The following is a 21,089-nucleotide window of genomic DNA, read 5'->3' on the forward strand; positions in this document are numbered from 1 at the left end:
AGCCTAAAAATTTGCAATATATGGGTGCCCTTAAAGCCGCGCTTGTCCTGTTTGCGTCTGTTTTCTTTGTGTTTGTTTCATTGCGAAGATGCATAAGTTCAACACACACAAGCCAAAATTTATTTGTTGAATAAAAATTAAAAACTGAAAATGCGAAAGTTCCACTTTATGGACAATGGCAGCATAACATTCAGTTTCCATCTGTTCCTGAGACAACTGCTGTTACTCCCTTGCTCACCCGTGGTCCTTGGGGAGCACGTATGAAATAATTATTGAGCAGGCTCTGCCTATTAGCCCAGCACCATGGGTTTCAACAGCATTTTGTCTTGGGGGGTGCTAACCCATGTTGCATTGTGGGTGGGGGAGGGGAACATCACTGGTGTAGCTTGGTTGAGGGGGAAAGTGCTAGTAGCGAAAAGACTGGTTGCTCAGATGTGACAGAAAAATGTCACATCTAGAGGCGAACTGCTGCACCGCCCACTCTTCTTCGACAAAGTGTGGCACGCCCCAAGTTATTTCGTTATTGCTTCACAACACCCTCCCAGGGGGGCCAAGATAAATCCCACGCATCATGGGTGAAGCTTGACCTATAGTAATGTGGTCGTAAGAGTCTTATAATGTAGTGGGTTCGCTGGCATTGTTCCCGCTGTTCAGTTGCAAGGTTTTCGCTATGACAAACCTAGTGTAGCAATACAAGCGGGTTCAGGAGCCTCAAGGCGGAAGCAGGGTGTGGTATACTAGCAATGTGTGCTGACTTCCCTGTAAAAAAATGGGACACAGGATCAAATGCTTGAGCTCGTCGGGACCGCTCTTGTGACGTCTTCGTAGCGTAATGTCCAGAGCTGTGGTAGAGGGACAATTCAGGCGGTTCGCAAGTGATCTGAGTGCGGAGCCAAGCTTAGAGGCCTCTAGCGGAACCATAGATGTGTGCTCTCCACCGGATGGCGTACGATCAACGTGAGGCAAGTAGTCCAGATAATTGCCCTCCACCAAGTTGTTGTCCTTTTCGTAGACGTCCTCATCAAATTATCTGCTATGTCCTCGCATTCCTTCTGTGTTCTACGGTCGAAATGCTCTTGAATGAGTTTTCACACTTGGCAAACAGCTTGTGACTTCTTGCACGCGGCTGCACTTGCTTCTGGCTGCGCCTGTGCACCGTCGTCTTGGATTTGCAACCTTCCTGTCCTTGGAGCCAACGCTTATGAGGCGCACCTTGTTCTTGGTGTACTTGAGGGCGACATGCTCAGTGTGAATCTTGAGGACGCGATCCTGGTAGTGGAAGTCATGCAAAAAGACGCCGGTCTGAGACAAATACTGCAAGCCCAGTGTGATTACCATGCCGTCGCTGATGACGACGACATGCACAGCCATGACAAGCGTTGACTCGCTCGACCAGCATCTCAACCCCTTCCAAATTGCTGCCACCGGCGAAAGCTTCATCAACTTGATGATGCTTACCGTAATTATTCGAATCTAGGCCAACAGCTTTTTTCCAATTTCAATTTTAAAACGCGCCATTTTTCATGAAGAAAAGTGGTGCACAACTAGCACCACCTCAACGGTATTATAGGCATTAGTAGTCAAGTCAACACATGGCCGCCAGTTTCATCTTTGTGGCGAGTGTTTAGGCAAGCTGTTTGTCATTTCGAGCCGAGCTTCGAGTAATCTATGTGGTGTAGTTCAATGGTGCCTAACAGGCAGTGCCGCTTATAGAAAGAAAGTTGTCCTAGCCACGTAGTGATCGTACAATGTTCAAACTGGATGGGACTTTGGAGCAGATGAAAAAAATGTGTGCCACTGGAGGGGCTGCAGCGTGGTACAACCCTAAAATTTTGATTGTGCACTCTTTTGAAAAGTGTGGCATATCCAATCCGCTGGATGGCAGCGATGATTGCACACTGTTTGAAGACAGCGACAAAGCAGTCAGCTATGAGGGAAGCAGCGATGATAACTCAGAATGAGTGCAGCATCAGACTAGAATAAGTGCGAAAAAAGCGACATCAAAGAAACAAACGCAACAGGACTAGAGGCTGTATGTTTCTCGAGTTATTTGCATCAGGAACTGACTGCTTTGTTTTATCTTCCCGTTTATTAAATGCTTTCTCTTTGTGAACGCTGTCTTCGCTGTTTTATTTGGCATACATTTGAGGTAAGTTTTCTTTTTTTTTTCTGGTCATCGGATTTTAGGGGGTCGGCCTAGATCAGAGTAAATATAGCACTTCCCTTAGAGATGCCTAGCTCCAATACAGATGGATGATGCTTAACCAACGTTCCTGAATGCGTTCCATCGATCCAGATGGCATCAAGACACAACGTTGAACTTACCCGATGTCCGTAGCGGACCCATGACTTGAGGCAAACAGCGCGCTAGATGGGGAGCACATGTCGAACTTATTATGGCCTAGCACCATCCATCCAAAAGTAGTTTCGATCGCTGTTATACTTCTGCTGATGTAATCGATTTTCCCAGTGGCAACTTTCCAATAGGTGTCTGATCCGATGAGGACAATGATCTCTTCTGGTCATCATGTATTCGGATAAAAGCGACCAGCTACGTTGTACTCCCATTCATCGAGCAGGTGCAAAATGTAGGGGTCGGGTGGGGAGCTTGTGACAGTGCATATTTCAGAAATTGTAAGTGCTTTCAAAGTTATTGCTGCGTTGCCGAACTGGCAGCGGAGTCGGACATCGACACGCTCGGTGCAGATCAGTCTTCGCGTGACTTACTGTATTTGCTTGCATAATAGGTGCACTTTTTCTCTAGAAAATTCGGCTCTAAGTTCTCGGTGCATCTATTACGCGAGGTGAAATTTCCGAAAATTTTATTTCCAGCCATAGCATAGACCGCTGATGACATATTGATTGATTGATATGTGGGGTTTAACGTCCCAAAACCACCCTATGATTATGAGAGACGCCGTAGTGGAGGGCTCCGGAAATTTCGACCACCTGAGGTTCTTTAACGTGCACCCAAATGTGAGCATACGGGCCTAAAACATTTCTGCCTCCATCGGAAATGCAGCCGCTGCAGCCGGCACTCAATCCCGCGACCTGCGGGTCAGCAGCCGAGTACCTTAGCCACTAGACCACCACGGCGGGGCTCGCTGATGACATAGTACGTCGCTGAAGTCACGAACATCAGTACTACAGCCAAAAGAGCCTTGTTCATAAGCTACACTAGTGAAAAACGTGCTGATAAAATTTCCGAAAATTTTATTTCCAGCCATACCATAGACCACTGATGACATCGCCGAAGTCACGAACATCAGTACTACAGCCAAAAAAGCCTTTTTCATAGGCTATACTAGTGCAAAACGTGCTGATAAAATTTCCACAAATTTTATTTCCAGCCATAGCATAGACCGCTGATGACATATCTGTCGCTGAAGTCACGAACATCAGTACTACAGCCAAAAGAGCCTTGTTCATAGACTACACTAGTGCAAAACGTGCTGAGCATGCAGTCTTGCATCCGAGAATCGAGGCATGTGATGCGGTGTGCATTAAATTTCAAAAAAGCTAACACCGAAAGACCCTCATCGACAACGAAATGAACAAGACAAAAAAAACTTTGAAAGGAAAACGCCAGCGTGGAAATTCGCCGATTAGGTTTCAGGCCACCTAGATTATGCGCATTATCACTCAGCAGCACCAATAGTTCGATTTCACAAGCTCGTACCTCATATCTAAGACATTGCAATTGAATCGCAAACCACCATTCATTCGAGTGTTACAAGCGCCACTCAAGGGGAGACGCGGGTCGAAAAGTCGCGTTTTTTTTCCAAATTTCACCTTTTCTGTTTTTTGTTGCTTTATCATCTTTATACATTATATTTTGACATCTGAAAATATCACAGCGAAATAAGCATCAGAAGTCAGTGAAAAACGCGTCTGAGTGAGCGGCAGTGACGCGCGGCATCACGAAATTTACACAAAACGGGCTGCTGTTCGCGTGCTCGCGGGGCCGCGAAGAGAGCTGTCCGCCATATTGCGGCCGCTGGCTCGTGTAGAGTTGTCCTTACTCTCCACGATCCCGGTTCTTGAAGTCTCGTACGTTCACGAAAAATCTAAAAAAAAAGCAACAAAAACAGTCTTTTCCCGCCGTTTCAAACCGCGCGCCACTAACGCAGGGCCGCCATTGGCTGACAGCACCCGTGTTTTCTTGCCGTAGTTCGCTTCACTGTTTTCCGGAGTTATTTTTCGCTGTTTTCGTGCGATGGCAAGCCCGAAAAAGGCCGTTGCCGACCATCGGAAATACAGAAGTAAGAACAAGTTCAGAGGGAAGCGGCGGAGGACGTTCAAGAAAGCCACCGCCAACGAAAATGTCCGCGACGGGTCAGCGGCCGGTAGGCCTAACATCGACCACGGCAACGTCGACCATGGCAACTGCGACGACGAGATCAACGCTGCAGTGAATTTTGTGAGTGCATCGCAGAAAAAGATCGCGTTATTCGAAAACGACGTCAGGCCGAATGCCGATCGTGCCGAAAGCGTAGTGCTGTGCGAGTTGGGTGCATTGACGGCCGTCGTCGCAGGCGCGGCATGCCCCGTTTGTCACGAGAGTAAACTCGCAGTTCGGGCACCGAATAAAAAGCGGAAAGGCCTTTCGGCGTTTCTGGAGCTACACTGCGAGAATGCGGAGTGCTCGGAGAGCATCCTTTCGTCCGCGTACTCGTCGAAGCGGGTCGCGTCAGATGGCGGCCGCGGTGCAAGCAGAAGCTACGACAGCGGGAGTTCGCGTGACGCCTTTGCCGTGAACCTGAAAGTGGTGCTTGCAGCGCGTGCCGTCGGTATCGGGCATGAGCAACTTTCACGATTTTGTGCAGTAGTTGGATTGCCAAACCCTATGCACCATAAGACCTTCCATGCTATCGGCAAAAAGATTCACAGTGCGGCAGTGAAGGCTGTCTGTGAAAACATGCAAAGGGCACGCAGCGTCACCAAAGAGGTGGCTGGTAACAGTGACGTGCCAGTCATGTTTGACGGCACATGGCAAAAAAGAGGCCACAAAAGCCACAATGGTGTGGGAACTGTAGTGTCCTTGGACACTGGTTTGTGCCTGGACTATGAAGTGCTTTCCAACTTCTGCCTGGCGTGCAGTTTGCATAACGACATGGGAGGCGATGAAGAAACATGGCAGGCGTTTCATCATCCCGTTTGTGAGAAGAATTGCGACTGTTCTTCGCATGCCATGGAGGCCGAAGCTGCAGTGCGCATTTGGCAGAGGACTGTGGACTATGAGACACCCCTGCGGTTCACCATCTTCCTAAGCGATGGAGACAGCAAGGCCTACAACGGGGTCTGTGATGCCAACGTGTACCCTGACACTCCAATTGAAAAAGAGGAGTGCACCAACCACGTGGCGAAACGTCTGGGCACCGGCCTGCGGAAGCTGCCAACGCCACTTCCACGAGGGGAGAAGCTGAAGGAGACCACCATCCAGAAGCTTCAAACTTACTTTCAGGTGGCCATTGTGAACAATCGGGGAAATGTCCACAAGATGTACACTGCCATATGGGCCTCATGTTTGCACTCGTGCTCAACAGACGGTGCTGGAAGTCACAAGTTCTGTCCTGCAGGCCCAGACTCGTGGTGCAAGCACCGACGTGCTGAGGCGCAGGGCCAGCCTGCACCGTGCCACACCCCCCTCCTGACCAAGGCCCAGGGTTTGGCAGTCCTCCCAATCTACAAGCGTCTCACAGATGCGAAGCTGCTTGCCCGGTGCCTCCACGGCAAGACACAGAACGCGGCCGAGTCCCTGAACAGCAAAATATGGCTGCTGTGTCCAAAGACCCGGTTTGCTTCCCGGACTGCTGTGGAAACAGCCACAGCCATTGCAGTCCTGTGGTTCAACCGGGGCCACGCGAGCTTTGAAAAGGTGCTGGAAGAGCTTGGGGTGCTTCCTTCGGAGGCCCTGGTTACCCTCAGCGACCGCCGAGACAGCATGCGCATGCACAAGATGAATGTGCGTCAAACCGCTGAGGCGAGGGCACACCGTCGCAGTGCAGCCAAGAGGGCCCGGGTGGAGGAGTCCTGCCGCACCAGCCGGGAAGGGAAAACCTACGGTGCTGGAGAGTTTTAGACAACTGATATTCCCTCTGGACATGTGTGTATGTGTTCAGCACAAGTTTCGTGCTACTGCGTTTTTCATTTTTGTAAATACAGACTTTCAAACTTTCAAACGCGTTTTTCTCATTTCGCAATTTTGGCCAATTTGCATTTTTTGCGGGAAGTGTTTCGGGCACTTAGAATGGTCATACGACGACGAAATTTGGCACACACATTGAGGAGAGTGCGTAGGGTGCCGATATCTACTTGAATCAGCACAACCTATCAGCTGTAAATATCTATTAATAAATTTAATGGTGGTCGAGTGGAAAAAAAAGGGTAGTTTGCTACACAGATGTTTTTTTCATAGTTTCAAAGTTGGAGCACAATTTCTAGCTAGATATCGGCACTCTATGGCTAATAGGGAGCAAAAGGAGCCATTGAACAACTCTCTGCATGAACATTTAGTATGCGCGAAAGTTCCCGGAAAACTTATCAAGTTTCACCATTACTTGAAACACAACTCCCAAACTATTGCACTTATGTAAAAACTGATTACAGATTTGGAATCAGGAGGAAAAACTGCATCAGTGGTCCAATTTCTGAAGCTCTAAGTTGAATAACAAAAAAAAAGTGCTTTCGAGGAGCGTCTCCCCTCAAATCCCCTTTGCTTCAAGTAGAGCCACCGCAAGGAATTACGTTGATTCTGTACAAAACCACAACTTTTATCATCCGCGAACGCCACCGATAAGCAACCAACACTAAGCCTAGCGAATAGTTCAGCATGTCGTAGTGGGAAGTTTATGCAAGATAACATAAAGATTGAGCGTTGAAAAGATCGCACTCAAGCCCTGATCCAAGATGAGATGAGATGTTTAGGTTCGCGTCCTGGAAATCAAAGGCGACAGAAATCCGCCGAGCTTGTGCAAGTTCGCGTAATGGCAGCAAAGGCGAAATCGGAAAGCCAAATAGCTTTTAAATTTGCCAACGAGGTGGCAAACGCAATTACGACGACTCTTTTCCTGACAGTAAACTAAAAGCACAGTTGATGAAGATGCGATCGAATGTTCCATGCAGAGCGCGCATGGCTGGCTAGCGGCCGGAGCCACGCCGGCACTGTTGCAATGGTTACACAACTGTTACTCTGACACCCAGGCAACTGCCCTTCTTTCTCACTCAATGAGCCTGCACAGTGCTGTCGGGTTATTTCTTTTTTTTCCTCGCTTCAGTCAACATAAACTATGACAATAAATACGGTACAGTTACTGATGGTAAACAAATACGGTACAATTACTTATCACGGCCAAGTTGGGGGTGTGCCTATTATGCGTGGAAATAAAAGAATCTGACTTCTAGTGAACTGGGGGTGTGCCTATTACACGAGTAAATGCAGTCTTCGAATGTGAAGAGGGAGCACTCTACTTTTTCCCACAATTCAGCACTGTTTGCCACGTCTGCACGGATGTATGGTGCGCTGACTTGCGCTGTCCAACAGTATCCGCATGAGGAGTCGTTAACCTCCGGACTCCGCCCACGTACAGCCTGTCTGCAATAATACAGGAGTTGCTTTAACATGACTATTCTCGGCGGCGTGATGGTTTGCATGATAAGTGGCACAATCTCATGAGACACGGGAGACACAGCAGCTGGCTGTGGATTTTCGGCTGGCCTGGATAATTCGCAGCAAATTGTCAAGTGGCGCCATTGGCAGCTACCACACTTGAGGTCAATAGATTTTCTGCACAATTTTGCGATGTGATTGAGTGTAATACAGCAAAAACAGCAATTGGCGTACTGCGGCATTGCCCGCTTCTCCTCAGCCGATAGGTTGCCATTGCATGATGATGTGTGGCGCTTTGTGGCGCAAGGGCCAATTGATGGCCAAAGAGCACCATTTCGATGAGTAGAGATGCGGACAATGATATGTTGCGTGGCTGTATAGGGGCCTTGAAATTCCTCACGATAATGCAGGTAAAAACATAAGTATTAAGATCATGACAGTGGCGTGATATTCATAGTAAAAAAGGGTGACAAAGGTTTTGATAATAAAAACATGTAAAAATATTTGGCACTAGCACAAGTGCCTCATCAGCGCCCTTGTGTCCAAGGGCTGCGAGGCAAGTGCTTTTAAATGTAGTCACTGCAGCAGCAACCTTTCTTAAGAGGTCGCGCTACGCATTGCCTGGGTATATGACATGATAAAAGCGAACATCTCTTAAAAAAGCTAGCACCAATTTATGAGTGAACAGTGGTTCCCTACCGACGAACATTGCAGGGTGTAAAGGTATATGTTGTCGGTAAGGTAATGAAAAGTGTTGTTTTCTTAGAGTGTCTAGTTGTTTGCACTGGAATAAAATGTGAAGAACTGTTAGTGCTTCACCACATCTGTCACACAATGGTAGATCACCACCGGACAAAAGATGTGAGTGTGTCGTGTATGTGTGTCCTATCCTGAGCCTCGTTAGTGTTACCTCTGTGTGACGTGATTTTGATAGTGGCGGCCAATGGCCAAGGTGTGGCTTAATAACGTGTAGTTTGTTTTGTGTGTGTCTATCCCAGTTGCTCTACCAGTAGTCCCTGAGCTTTCGTTTGAGAAACGGCTTAAGATCAAGGGCTGGGATTGATATGGGTGTAGTGGCAGTGCTTTCGTGGACGGATGCAGCAAGCTGATCCCCCTTCACGTTGCCTTGGATCTCACGGTGCCCTGGCACCCAGCACACTACAACATGTTGTTTGAGTGTGTAGAGTGTGCATAAAGTGGAGTAAAGTGAGACGAGGACAGGGTTTTTTTTGTTTTTTAAGATTGTGCAGAGCCATTACCACACTGAGGGAGTCCATATAAATTACTGCTTTTTGTATTTGTAGTTGTTTGATGTGTTTAGCAGCCACAAGTATCGCGTAAGCTTCCGCTGTGAAGATACTTGTGCTTGGATGTAGAGGGCCAGCATCCGAAAAGGATGGGCCGACAGCAGCGTAGGACACAGAGGAGTTAGACTTAGAAGCATCTGTAAAGAACTCAGGACGTGTCTATTTGTGTTGAAGTTCCAGGAAGTACGTTCGGATATGGGTAATAGGCGCATGTTTTGTAACTTCTAGGAAAGACACATCGCAGTCTATAGTCTGCCACTGCCACGGTGGCGGGTATGCTACTGGAGCCATTAAACTGTGTTCAAGTGACACTCCAGTTTCTTCAGCTAGACCCTTCAGGCGTACTGAAAAGGGCTGCCTCATCGAAGGACTGTTTTGAAACAGAATGGAGCTCGACAAATCATTAATAGTAGAGCATGAGGGGTGCTTCTTGTCTGCTTTCACCTTAAGAAAATATACAAAGGACATGCAAGTTCTTTGTAGATGAAGCGACCATTCATTCGACTCAACGTAAAGGCTTTCTACAGGGCCGGTGCGAAAAGCACCCGTAGAAAGGCGGATGCCCAAATGGTGCACGGGATCCAGCATCTTCAAAGCACTTTGAGTCGCAGACTGATAAACAACGGTCCCATAATCTAAGCGGATGTGAATGAGGCTTCTATACATGTTCATGAGACATTGCCTGTCACTACCCCACGTAGTACGTGACAACACTTTTATAACATTCATAGTTTTTAAACATTTTGTTTTTAAGTACTTCATGTGTGGTACGAAGGTCAACATGTTGTCCAAGATTAAGCTCCAGAATTTATGGTCGGCTTTGACCGACAGACGTTGCCCGTTCAGTCGAATGTCAGGTTCCGAGTGCATGCCTCTCTTTCGAGAGAACAAGACACACGTGCTTTTTTGTGGGTTAAGTCGAAATCTGTTTTCATCTGCCCATTTGTAGACCTTGTTTAAACCCAGCTGAACCTGCCGCTCACATATTGCCAAGTTGCATGACTTGAAGCCAAGCTGAACGTCATCGACATATGTACAATAGAATATATTGCGGGGGATGGACAGGTGCAAGGAATTCATTTTGATAATAAAAAGTGTACAACTAAGTACACCACCTTGCGGTACTCCCGTGTCCTGGACAAATGTTTGGGAGAGAACACTGCCTACACGGACAAGAAATGTTCGATTGGACAAGTAACTCTGGATTATGGAAAACATTCTACCTCGCACACCCAGGTGAGACAAGTCTCTTAATATGCCAAAACGCCATGTTGTGTCGTAAGCCTTCTCGATATCGAGGAACACAGAGAGGAAGTATTGTTTGTAGGCGAAAGCGTCTCAGATCTGTGTCTCGATACGCACCAGATGGTCGGTGGTGGATCTACCCTCTCGAAATCCACACTGGAATCGGTCGAGCAGACTGTGCGTTTCAAGGAGATGTAAAAGTCGGCGGTTTATGATCTTTTCAAAAAGTTTACAAAGGCAGCTTGTAAGAGCAATGGGCCTATAACTTGAAACTGAGGAAGCGTCCTTGCCCTCTTTTAAAATGGGAATAATTATAGCCTCTTTCCAGGAAGCGGGAATGACACCAGAAAACCAGATAGCGTTGTATAGGGAGAGTAATGTTTTTCGCGTTTTGAGCGGCAGGTTTTTCAACAATTCATACACAACACGATCGTGGCCTGAGGCAGAATTACTGCAGGAGTTTAGTCACGTTTGTAGCTCAGCTAAGTTGAAAGGCTGGTTGTATGCCTCGTAGTTTGTACACTTGTGTTCTAGTTTCTGCTTTTCTATCCTTGCTTTATATCTTTGAAAAGCTTGAGTATAGTGTGATGACCTAGACACCTGCTCGTAGTGGGCACCAAGGAAATTTGCCTGATCTTCCAGGCTGTCACCCTGTGTGTTAAGGAGTGGGAGTGTATGTACTTGTCTTCCTGCTACCCTACGAACCATGTTCCAGACTTAAGCCTCTTGTGTATATGAATTGATCCATGATAAGAACTTGTGCCAGCTTTCTCTTCTGGCCTACCTGCGCGTTCTCCTGCCTTGAGATTTTATTTTCTTAAAGCTGGCAAGATTTTCCGCTGTAGGCGAATTCCGAAACAACCTTCATGCCTTGTTCTGCTCCTTCCGCGCATTACGACACTCGGTGTTCCACCATGGGATGCGTCGCTTGCCAGGCAGTCCAGATGTTTGCAGGATTCACTTGGCTGCTGCGTCAATAAGGAAAGCTGTGAATCCACAGCTTCATCTATGCTTAACCCACATATGTCTGTCCAACATAAAAGAGTAGTGTTATAAAACTGTTCTTAGTCGGCCTTGTATGTCAGCTATTTGGGAACTTGTGAATAACATTGGTATGATGTTGGTGTACTCAGAATGACAGGAAAATGGTCACTTCCATAAGGATTATTTATAATTTTCCATTGGAGTAGGGGTAGAAGTGAAGGAGATGCAATACTGAGGTCTATGGAGGAGTAAGTATTGTTTGCAAGGTTATAATATGTTGCCTCTTTCCTATTCAACAGGCAAGCACCTGATGAAAAGAGAAACTGTTCGATGAGACGACCTCGTGCATCACATCGACAGTCACCCCATAAACCGCTGTGCGCATTCAGGTCCCCTAGAAACAGATAAAGTTCTGGTAACTCATCTATTAAATACTGGAAATCATGTTTTTCCAGGCGGTGTTGCGGCGGTATGTATAGAGAGCAGATGGTGACGAGCTTATTCAATAGAAGTGCTCGAACAGCCACTGCCTGTTATGTTAGTAGTGTCTCCATTATGGGAGTAAAAAAGTGCTGTGTGTACGAAATGAGTGTGGCTGGTGTCTAAAGAGAGAAGTGACTTATCTTACAGAGCCTTTAGAAGGCCCTGTAATTACCGTTTTGTCTTTTTTAGAGCGGTCGAGGGAACCTGCCGCTCCTTTGGCGCAGTCTGCGCCGGTGCAGTTGATGTGTCCATCGCCTCAGGAGAGGCGACAGACAATGTTGTTTTCGTTGTAGGCTTCGTCGTGACAGACGGAGCCTTCGATCCCACCGGGCTTGAGGTCGACGGGACCTCTTTAGTTTGTCTGGTGCCCTGGCTGCTGCAAGGGTTCACAGGGGCCTTCGGTGAGGCTGTATTCAAGGAGGGTGGGGCAGCCGAGGCTGCTCCCCCCATGAAGGCTTGAGGCGTTTGCCTCGGCACGCTGGGCATGGTCCAAGGCATTGCCGAAAACCGAAGTGGTGCTGACCCCCCTCGCAGCACTTCGGCATACGATGTGTTCTCAGCAAAATGCGGGGAAACGCGCTGCCGCGCTTCACTGAAGCTTATGTTCAATTTAAACTTTGTAATTATAATTTCTTTTTCCCTTTTCCAGGCCACGCATGACCTGGAATATGCAGGATGGTCACCCTCACAGTTTGCGCAGTGGACTTGTAGCTGACAGTCATCGTCAGCGGTATGACCTTTGGTGCCGCATTTCGCCCAGGTAAGCTGTCTTCGGCAGCTCTGGGAGCCGTGCCTGAACCTCTGACACTTAAAGCAGCGCCGCGGGTTGGGTGTGCATGGTCTGACTGGCAGTTTAAGATATCCTGTTGCTATTTCAGTGGGGAGAGTGCTAGATGCGAAATTGAGTATGATGTGTTTCGTTGGGATTTCTTTATTTTCTCTTCTTATTCTGATACGCTGCACCTGAATGACATTTTCTTCTTTCCAGCTTGTTAGAAGTTCATCATCAGAGAGGTCCATCAGGTCTCCATCTGATACAACACCCTTCACGGTGTTCATGATTCGATGCGGTGTGATTGTGATAGGCTGATCCCCAAATGATGTAAGTTTATGCAGTCTCTGGTACTGTGCGTGGTCTTTTATTTCGAGTAACAGGTCACCACTGGCGGTCTTTGTGGCTTTGTAGCCTGCGCCTAGCGTTTCTATAAGGCATCTGGACACAAGGAAAGGTGAAATGCTTCTAGCTTTCTTTTCTGTACTTTCACAGTGGATCATGTGGTATTTCGGGAAGTTATCTTTCTTGTTTGGAAGAAATTCGAAAATTGCATCGGTGCGCCACTTCTTGGAGGGGCGATTAGTTGTGAGAGGGCTAGGAGTTCCCATAAATTTGGTAGCTTATTCGGCGGCAATGCCAGCCACCCATCACCGAGCCCAACAAGGGGCGCTGCGAGATGCGAAGGAGACGCAGGCGCCAGCCGTACATGGCCGCTATAACCTAATATATCTATCCAAGGTTGGATATCTACACCAGGTTAACCCTTGCCGTCGGGAATTGTGGAAGTAAAAAGAAGTGAGGAGAGGACAGGAAAGATCAAAAGTAGTAGAAAAGACGAAGATAGAGAGCTAGAAGGAGACAGGAAAAGGCGATTGCCGATTTCCCTTGGGTGGGTCAGCCCAGGGGTGCCATCTACATGAAGCCGGGGCCAAAGGGGTGTGTTGCCTCTGCCGGGGGGCCTTAAAGGTCCAATCACCCAGCGTCAGCTCAACCCCAAGATTCCCTTTTCCCCAGACACGGCAAAGCCACGTACGGCTAGGCGTGGGAGGGAGTCAAAACTCCCCCGTTAGCTCAGGTCCGTGGTGTCGCTACACACCAAACGCCTACTTGCGCAGGCGCCCCTGCGGGGTAGGTTGCCATTGCAGACAGCTATAGAATTATCATTGGTTTGACATAGTGGGCATGGTGGTCTAATAGACACTGTAGATCCAGTTAGCGCTGACGCTGATGGCATGCATTCCACAGCATACATTTCTTCAGACATGTGGGTCCTTTGTTCATCTTGCAGTACATGACGCCACAACAGCCGGACCTCCTCCCGGATTTCTACTTGTACGCGGAGGAAGGTTAAAATTTCCTTGGCTAGCTGTGTTCTGTCGTCAGGAGTTTTGATGATGCTGGATATGCTAGATGTTCGTTTCATTAGTCCTCTGTTTGTACATGATGGTGAGATCCTCTGGCAGACATAACATCAGGACACTGTTTAACACCACGGTGTACTGGTCTGGTGAAACCCCAAAGCCTTCTAAGGCGCTGACGTGAAACTGGACGATGTCGTGCAACAGACGAAGCTTCGGGACCTCTGATGAGCTATTCACTAGGCTTAGTGCGAGAAGATAATTGACATGTTCGTTCACAAACAGATCCCAGTATCTGAAGTGGTCTGCGTAACAATTTCAAAGTGGTAGTTTTGATAGGCTAAGCAGATACCTACGATAACCCACTTCGCAGTGCGGATTAATTAGGCGAGCAGGTTCTTTTCAGCTTTTCGATGCGAAGCGTGATTGTGGCCTCGAAACGATCACAAAAAGACTGCCATTCATGGTGGTTACCATCGAAAGTTGGTACCTGTAGCTTCAGTAGTTGAACTGAACGCTGACGGCGCTCTGCCACCTGGCTTGCTGCGTCACTGAAGTTCAGAGATCCGAGGTAGCTAAGCCTAGGTTCAGTTGCTCAAGCCGGCGTTCTGGCAGCCCTCTCAAATTCTTGAAGCCAGAACTTGGCGTGGTACACAACCTAGGCAATCTTCTCACTGCATCCCTGCTTCGTTCCTACTTCCTGGTCGAGGTATTCTTCATCTGTGGTCACAAGGATGATGTCATCGAGCTTCAACAGCGCTGCCTCCTTGTCTTTGGGGTAATCCATGTGGTCGTTAATTTGAGAGACATCAGGATCCCATTGCTGCAGCAGGTCCATTAGAAACCTAAGTGCTCTCGTGATGCCAGCCCTGACTGAGCCGCACTTCATCCGAAGGTGGTCAGAGTTCACGTACAAGAAAATCTCTGGAGGGGCACTTTCCAGTTTCACGGCACCAACAACGTAGCGAAAGGACTGGTTGCCCACACGTAAAGGAAAGACATCCGTTTATTGAATCATATGGGCAAACTGCTGCACAGCCCACGTGCGCGTGCCCTCGACGCCACCTTAGTTTCTTCTTCAACGCACTCTCCAAGTAACTTCGTTCTTATTTTGCAACAGTGCGTGGCTTGAGGAGGGCAAGTGCCCTTTTTGCATCTCATTATTGACGCTCAGCCAGTGGTGTAAGCAGCCAAGAGAACAAAGGCTGTGATTGAGTGACAGTCAAGATGGGTGTGCATGCACCCCAAAAATTTCTCGCATGAACAATATATGCCAACCGGCTGAATGTCCGGGGGAGTCCAATCAGCAACTGAGACGCACCACACTGACAGTGTCACAAAGTGCTGCCAATGCAGTTAAGCATAAGCATTTATATTAATATTATAGTATTAAAAAATACACTCAAGGCTACATTTACCACAAATCCTAGCCTCATAGGTTATGTGGGGCTTCACCGCCCTGTCTGTGGAGGCTTCACAAGATACCTTTAGGGAGGCTTCATAAAAAAAAATTGAACCAAATGCGAGACAAAAACGCCACACCTAGTGGCAGAAATGTCATTTTGCACATGTTTTTCGGTGCTGCTCGAATGGTTTAACCATTAGTTACTGCTAACACAAATGGTGTCATGAATGTGCGTGGCAACATGAAAAGTTCAAATGATTCCAGTAGCCAATAAAGTCTTCTGAAAGCATGAAGCAGAAGGTGAACCTGACCCCAAGACCCAGCAGGGCTCCAAAGGCAACTGTGAGGGATAGGCCCCTGGAGAACAGGTTCCCATGGTGGTTGTCCCCAATGACTCGGTACTGCCGCAGCAGGTAGTGGGCAAAGCCAAACAGCATGCCGCTCGCCACACTCTGAAATCAACAAGTGCATCGGTATTAATAAGTGGCAGAACGGCACAATCTTTGGAAGACTATGTGCCCGAGTAATCAGTCAACATATCAACTTCACTACATCAAAACTTTAAAAAATAGAAATTGAACCTTTCATATAAAGCGCAGCAGCCAGATATTTTTTTCTTTACATGACAAGTGCCGGAATGATGTTTACATATAACGGCAGTATGAGCAGCTTCTTCAATAACGAGAAAAAAAATTTGTGAACTCGAGATCAGGCAACTGCAACTAGATGCTGCACTCGCCAAGTGCTTTTTACAACAGCAAAATGTCAAGCATAAACCCAAAAGAAATGCTGGTCGAATGCACAGTGGGATAAGCGAAGCTACTGCTGTTGCAGTTTGTCATCAAAACCTCAGGTGTTGCATAAAGAGATGCAAAGTTGACGCTATCATGTTCAGTGAACTAAAGCACTCGCAGCATGCAAATCAAGAACCATCACACAATCCAAGAAGCAAGGTGCCAACCTGAATTCGGGCACTCCCATTTTTAATAATAATAATTTTATTTCCGCCAATCAAATTTGATGGAGCAGGGGATGAAAATAAAAGTGACCATCCGCTTGACTAGATTCTCACTCCTCAGTATACGTGAGGGAGACGTGGCGGTGGCAACAGACCACAATATCTGGTGAAGACACGCAACATTAACCACAACAGGAGCTGCACAAGTTTCATACACATTGCCACTGCAGTGTTGGCAAAAAAATGCCACCACATATGTTAAAGGAGCTTGCTCAGATGATTGGGTAACCCACTAATCCTCTATACACATCTACAGTCACATATAAACATGACAATATTGTTATATATCCCAGGCTGTCACCAAAAGGTCTTGGCGATGAGCCCGAGCTGCTTCTGCGTTTCGAGCCTGCTGCACGAAGAGAAAGAAAGCGCACATACCGAGAGTGGTATGCACTGCCTTGAGGAGCGGCGCGTCATCTAGTGAGCATTCTTGAAATCACAGAAAAGCCGACGCCTTGAACGCCGGCACGTCACCTAATGAGCATTTATTTATTTATTTATTTATTGCACCCTCAGGGTCCGAAGGCATTACTGAGGGGAGTGGGGATACATAAGAATACAGAAAAAACATCAAAGCATAAAGGAAAAAAAAACTACAAAGTGGATGGTAAAAACTCACATCAAGACAAATAAAAAGAAGTGGCTGCAGCGGGAGTACAAGAGAACAACTTTGATAATGAGGAAAAAAATTATACAAACAGTAACAAATATTAATATATTCACAAAATAGCAATTGTTTTATGGAATAAATTAATATCAGTTATGTCAGCGATGTTGAGGGGAAGGCCATTCCAATTGACACAAGTTCTGGGTAAGAATGAGTCATAAAAGCATTTAGTATGATATAATAGAATTCCAACTTTATTATAGTGATCAATGCGAGCTGATATATACGAGGGTTTTGTGAGTAACTTGTTTTTCAGATAATTATTTTAGTAAATTTTGTGAAAAAGACATAATAAAGATACAGACCTGCGATGAGAGAGAGAGAAGGGAGGGATAAACTTCATTTCATAGCAGTTACACTACTTGTTTGGTGATAGTTAGATAGTATTAAACGACAGGCACGGTTTTGCACAGCTTTCAGATCATAAATGAGTGAATGAATGCCAGGGCTCCAGACATACGCAGAACATTCTAAATGCAGGATATTCTAATTTTGAGCGAACCAGTGTTTTATAAAGCAGTAATTTTATTGAACTGGGTGAATGAGAAAAGTTTCTGCGAAGATACTCAAGCATGCGTTTGGCGCTATTTATAATATGATCAATATGAGTTTTCTAGGACAGGTTAGAAGAAATGTGAATGTCGAGGTACTTATAAGAGAACACAGTTTCAAAAGCAACATTGTTAATGTGGTAATTAGGAGGTTCGTTGGAATTTCGAGAAATGTACATGTGCTTGCACTTATTAGTGTTTAGGTTCATACTCCAAGTGTTACACCAATCCAAAACTCTGCTAATGTCTGATTGAAAGTAAGAGACGTTGTTATTGTCATTAATTTTGTAGTAAATAACACAATCATCAGCATAGGGATTTATTGAAGAAGAAATGTTAGTCGGCAAGTCATTTATGTATATGAGAAAAGGAGGCACCCGAGAACGGACCCCTAAGGCACGCCAGAACGAACAGGTAAGGGATGTGAATCAAAATAATTGGATGCTACAAATTGGGAACGATTTGAAAGAAAGCAAATCAATCATGCTAGTACATTATAGTCAATGTTAAGATGACATAATTTAAGAAACAGCAGCCCATGCGAGACTTTGTCCAACACTTTTGAAAAATCTAACTATATGCATTCTGCCTGAAATCCGCGATCGAGGATGCAGTGAAGGTCATGTGTGAAACATATGAGCTGAGTTTCGCATGAGAATGACTTACGGAATCTGTGCTGGCCTGTGCTGAAAAACGAATTAGATTCTAAAAAAGAGACGAGATGAGAGTACATGACGTGCTCCATGATTTTACACGGTATACTGGGAAATGAGGCGAATGTTGTCAGGGCAATGTTTATTTTCAGACTTGTGCAGAAGAATCACCCTCCCAACTTTCCAATCACTTGGAATACAACCTTTTTTAGTAAGAATTATGGAACGATATGACTTGGTGTTGATCAAAAATTTGGAGTTAATGTAGTCAATGCCACAGGAAGAGGAAAGTTTAAGATTTCGTATAATGCTCTGAATGCCTGGTGCCTCAAAAACAACTGGGTCCGTGAGAGGAGCATCAAAAACAGGGTAGTCGCAATTATCACGAAACATCGTTGGAAAAAGCCGCTGTAAAGACATTGTTTAGAACAGAAGCACATTCGTCTGATGGAAATGAAACGTCATCAGGCGATGTAAGTAGCAATGCGGTGGTGTCCTTCTTATTAATTACGTTCCAGAATTGTTTTGGATTGTTAATCAGCATAACAGGCAAAGTGTGGTTAAGGAATGTATTTTTCGCGTTTTTCAATGGAGCTTTGTACTCAGCAACCGCAAAAAAGTAGGAATCCCAGTGCACCTTAGAATTTAATTTCTTTGCAGAGCGAAACAAACATTTTTTCTTATTAGACAGTCTTTTCAAAAATTTATTGAACCAAGGCGATTCACTGTCACACCTCAAAGACTTAAGCGGCACAAAAGCATTACTAAGTTCAACAGTGTTCTTAAACAATTCCCAATTAGTGTCGAGAGAACGTAGTGAAAACTCCGGCAAATATTAATCCAGAAAAATACCTAGTTGACGGTAAATGGCATTGAAGTCTGCCCGATTGTAGTCCCTAATGTACTTTACCTGATTGGTGAGCTTGTATACAGGAACCTCAACATCAAAATAAAGCAAGGAAAGGAATGATCACTGAGGCCAGGTGAATGCAAGACTGAAGAAATAAGATGTGGTACGTTTGTTAGAATGAGATCTAAAATACTGGATGTGGTTGAAGTAGTTCAAGTAGGTTTAGTGACAAGCTGTGCCAGGTTGAAATCCAAGCAAGTTATTAACAACTTGCTACATTCAGTTGAGAAAGGGCTAGATAAGGCGTCGTACTATTCCACACAATTGTGGGGTAGTTCAAGTCCCCCAGAAAAAAGAATAGGAATGTTGAGAAAGCGTACAGTGATCAGGTTAAGCATGTCATGCGATTTGTCAGCAAAAGTTGAACCCGAAGGTGGAGAGCAGTAACATATGCCCAAAATAAACTTCGTGAAACATACACAGAGTTCAACAAAGAATACTTCCAGGTTACTTAGGAAATTAATGGGCGATGCAACAAAATTATCCAAAACAGCTATTAAAACACCACCACCACATCTTTGGCCTCTATACAAGCGAAGTACGTTACACCTCTTTCTGCAGTTAAACAGTTCCGTATTCATTACCTTCAAAGAAAGCCATGCTTCAGTTAGTAAAACATCGGCATCACAAGAATCAATTGCAGCATCAAGTTAATATCGCTAAGTTAATATACTTCTTATATTGGTAAAAAGAAAAGAAACAGAGTTTGCTCTAACAGGCACTCAACCACTGCCCCTCGCACATCCCTATGACGTAGGAGCGGTAGAGCGTTGATATCCCGGGCTAACTGCTGATTGTGAACCAGCGCGCAAGCGGAGCGATCAGCGTGCACAGTATGTGACGAGTCACAGATATTAGGGTCAACGTTATCATCAAGTGGTGCCTGTTGCAAAGAACTATTATCCACAAAACGCGGTCATGAGCAGCGCTGTAGCTGTAACACTGACTGTTATTGCACAGTTTGTTGACATCAGCTTGCGCTGCGAGCCCTAATTCTTGGCAAATTGAAGCAGCTTTTTCCTGGCTTGTTTTTCTTGATTATTGGAATCAACAGAGAACCGAGGCCTAGTAGATTAGGGAGCAGAATTGTGGCTCAAATAAAACTCGCCTCTCGGGCCCCCATTCGCCAAGCGCGCTCACGTGCACAAAAAGTGTCCTTGAGGGAAAGCCAACTGAACGGCTGCACAGATGCTGGCGATCGTGCCACTGGCGCCACCACCACGCTGCACAAGCCGTCCGTTGAGGCCGAATGTCCTTTGTTGATGTTGTGGTTTTGTTTATGTCTTGCGTTCATTTTTTGCAGTGAACATCACTGTTAGTGGTGCCTGTGGGGTGCAGCATCATGACTCAGTGCTGCGAAGTCGACACATACGACTGCAGGCCGAATGTGTTGGTACTTCTACATAACTCACTAATTATTCCAGCATTACAGTACATTCCAGAATGCCCATCATCATAGACGTCACACCTGACTGACATATTATAATAGAGTGTAGTTATAAATCTCATGGTAATATTCTTGCGACTAGAGTACATAATAACAAACACGGTATGTATTGTTTTGCGTGCACTCATTGAAATACATCGAATGGGATGGAATGATAGAATCATGCATGAGTGAATATTTAAATATACACCTTACAGGTCTACCAAAACAGTATAATTCAGCCCAGGCACTGTGCGGCACTGCATCCGAAGCCTCACTGGATGTTTACTTTATGCCACACCTACGTAGAAATACCCAACATTCTCATTTGCTTGCGTTATTTGTGAAACACTGAGTGATAGTTCAAGCAATTGTTTTATTTAGCCCCTGCTTAATTGTTTAAAGTACTGCACCAAAAGGTATATGAAATTTGTCAGAAATCATTTACATGGTTCTCACCAACTTAAGTCAATTTAAAGCAAAAATATTACTACCTGTGGTGACTACTATCAAACAAGCTATAGCTGTAGTATTATGTAAAGCCATTATTTGTTCGTTTTTTTTTTTCTTCGAAGCGAAAGTCATTGTACCAGCGATGGGTTATGAACGAGCGAGAAAGCGCGTGGGGCCACTTGGACACTTTGGCTCCTACATTCGGAAGGAGTGGCTTTCCTGCACGACGTGAACACCACAGCGAG

At 45.9% G+C, this 21,089-nt stretch overlaps 1 protein-coding gene across 1 annotated transcript in view; it reads right to left on the minus strand.

Moving 5' to 3' along the window:
• The window catches only part of LOC119175626 (N-acetylneuraminate (7)9-O-acetyltransferase), a 152,430-nt gene that overhangs the window by 23,063 nt on the left and 108,278 nt on the right, over positions 1-21,089 (minus strand). The window contains exon 9 of the mRNA XM_037426531.2: positions 15,478-15,618. Within this exon, the coding sequence (XP_037282428.2) occupies positions 15,478-15,618 (141 nt within the window). The remainder of the gene's footprint in view (positions 1-15,477; positions 15,619-21,089) is intronic.

The sequence above is a fragment of the Rhipicephalus microplus genome, chromosome X (assembly GCF_043290135.1).
Source record: "Rhipicephalus microplus isolate Deutch F79 chromosome X, USDA_Rmic, whole genome shotgun sequence".
Classification (NCBI taxonomy): Eukaryota; Metazoa; Arthropoda; class Arachnida; order Ixodida; family Ixodidae; genus Rhipicephalus; species Rhipicephalus microplus.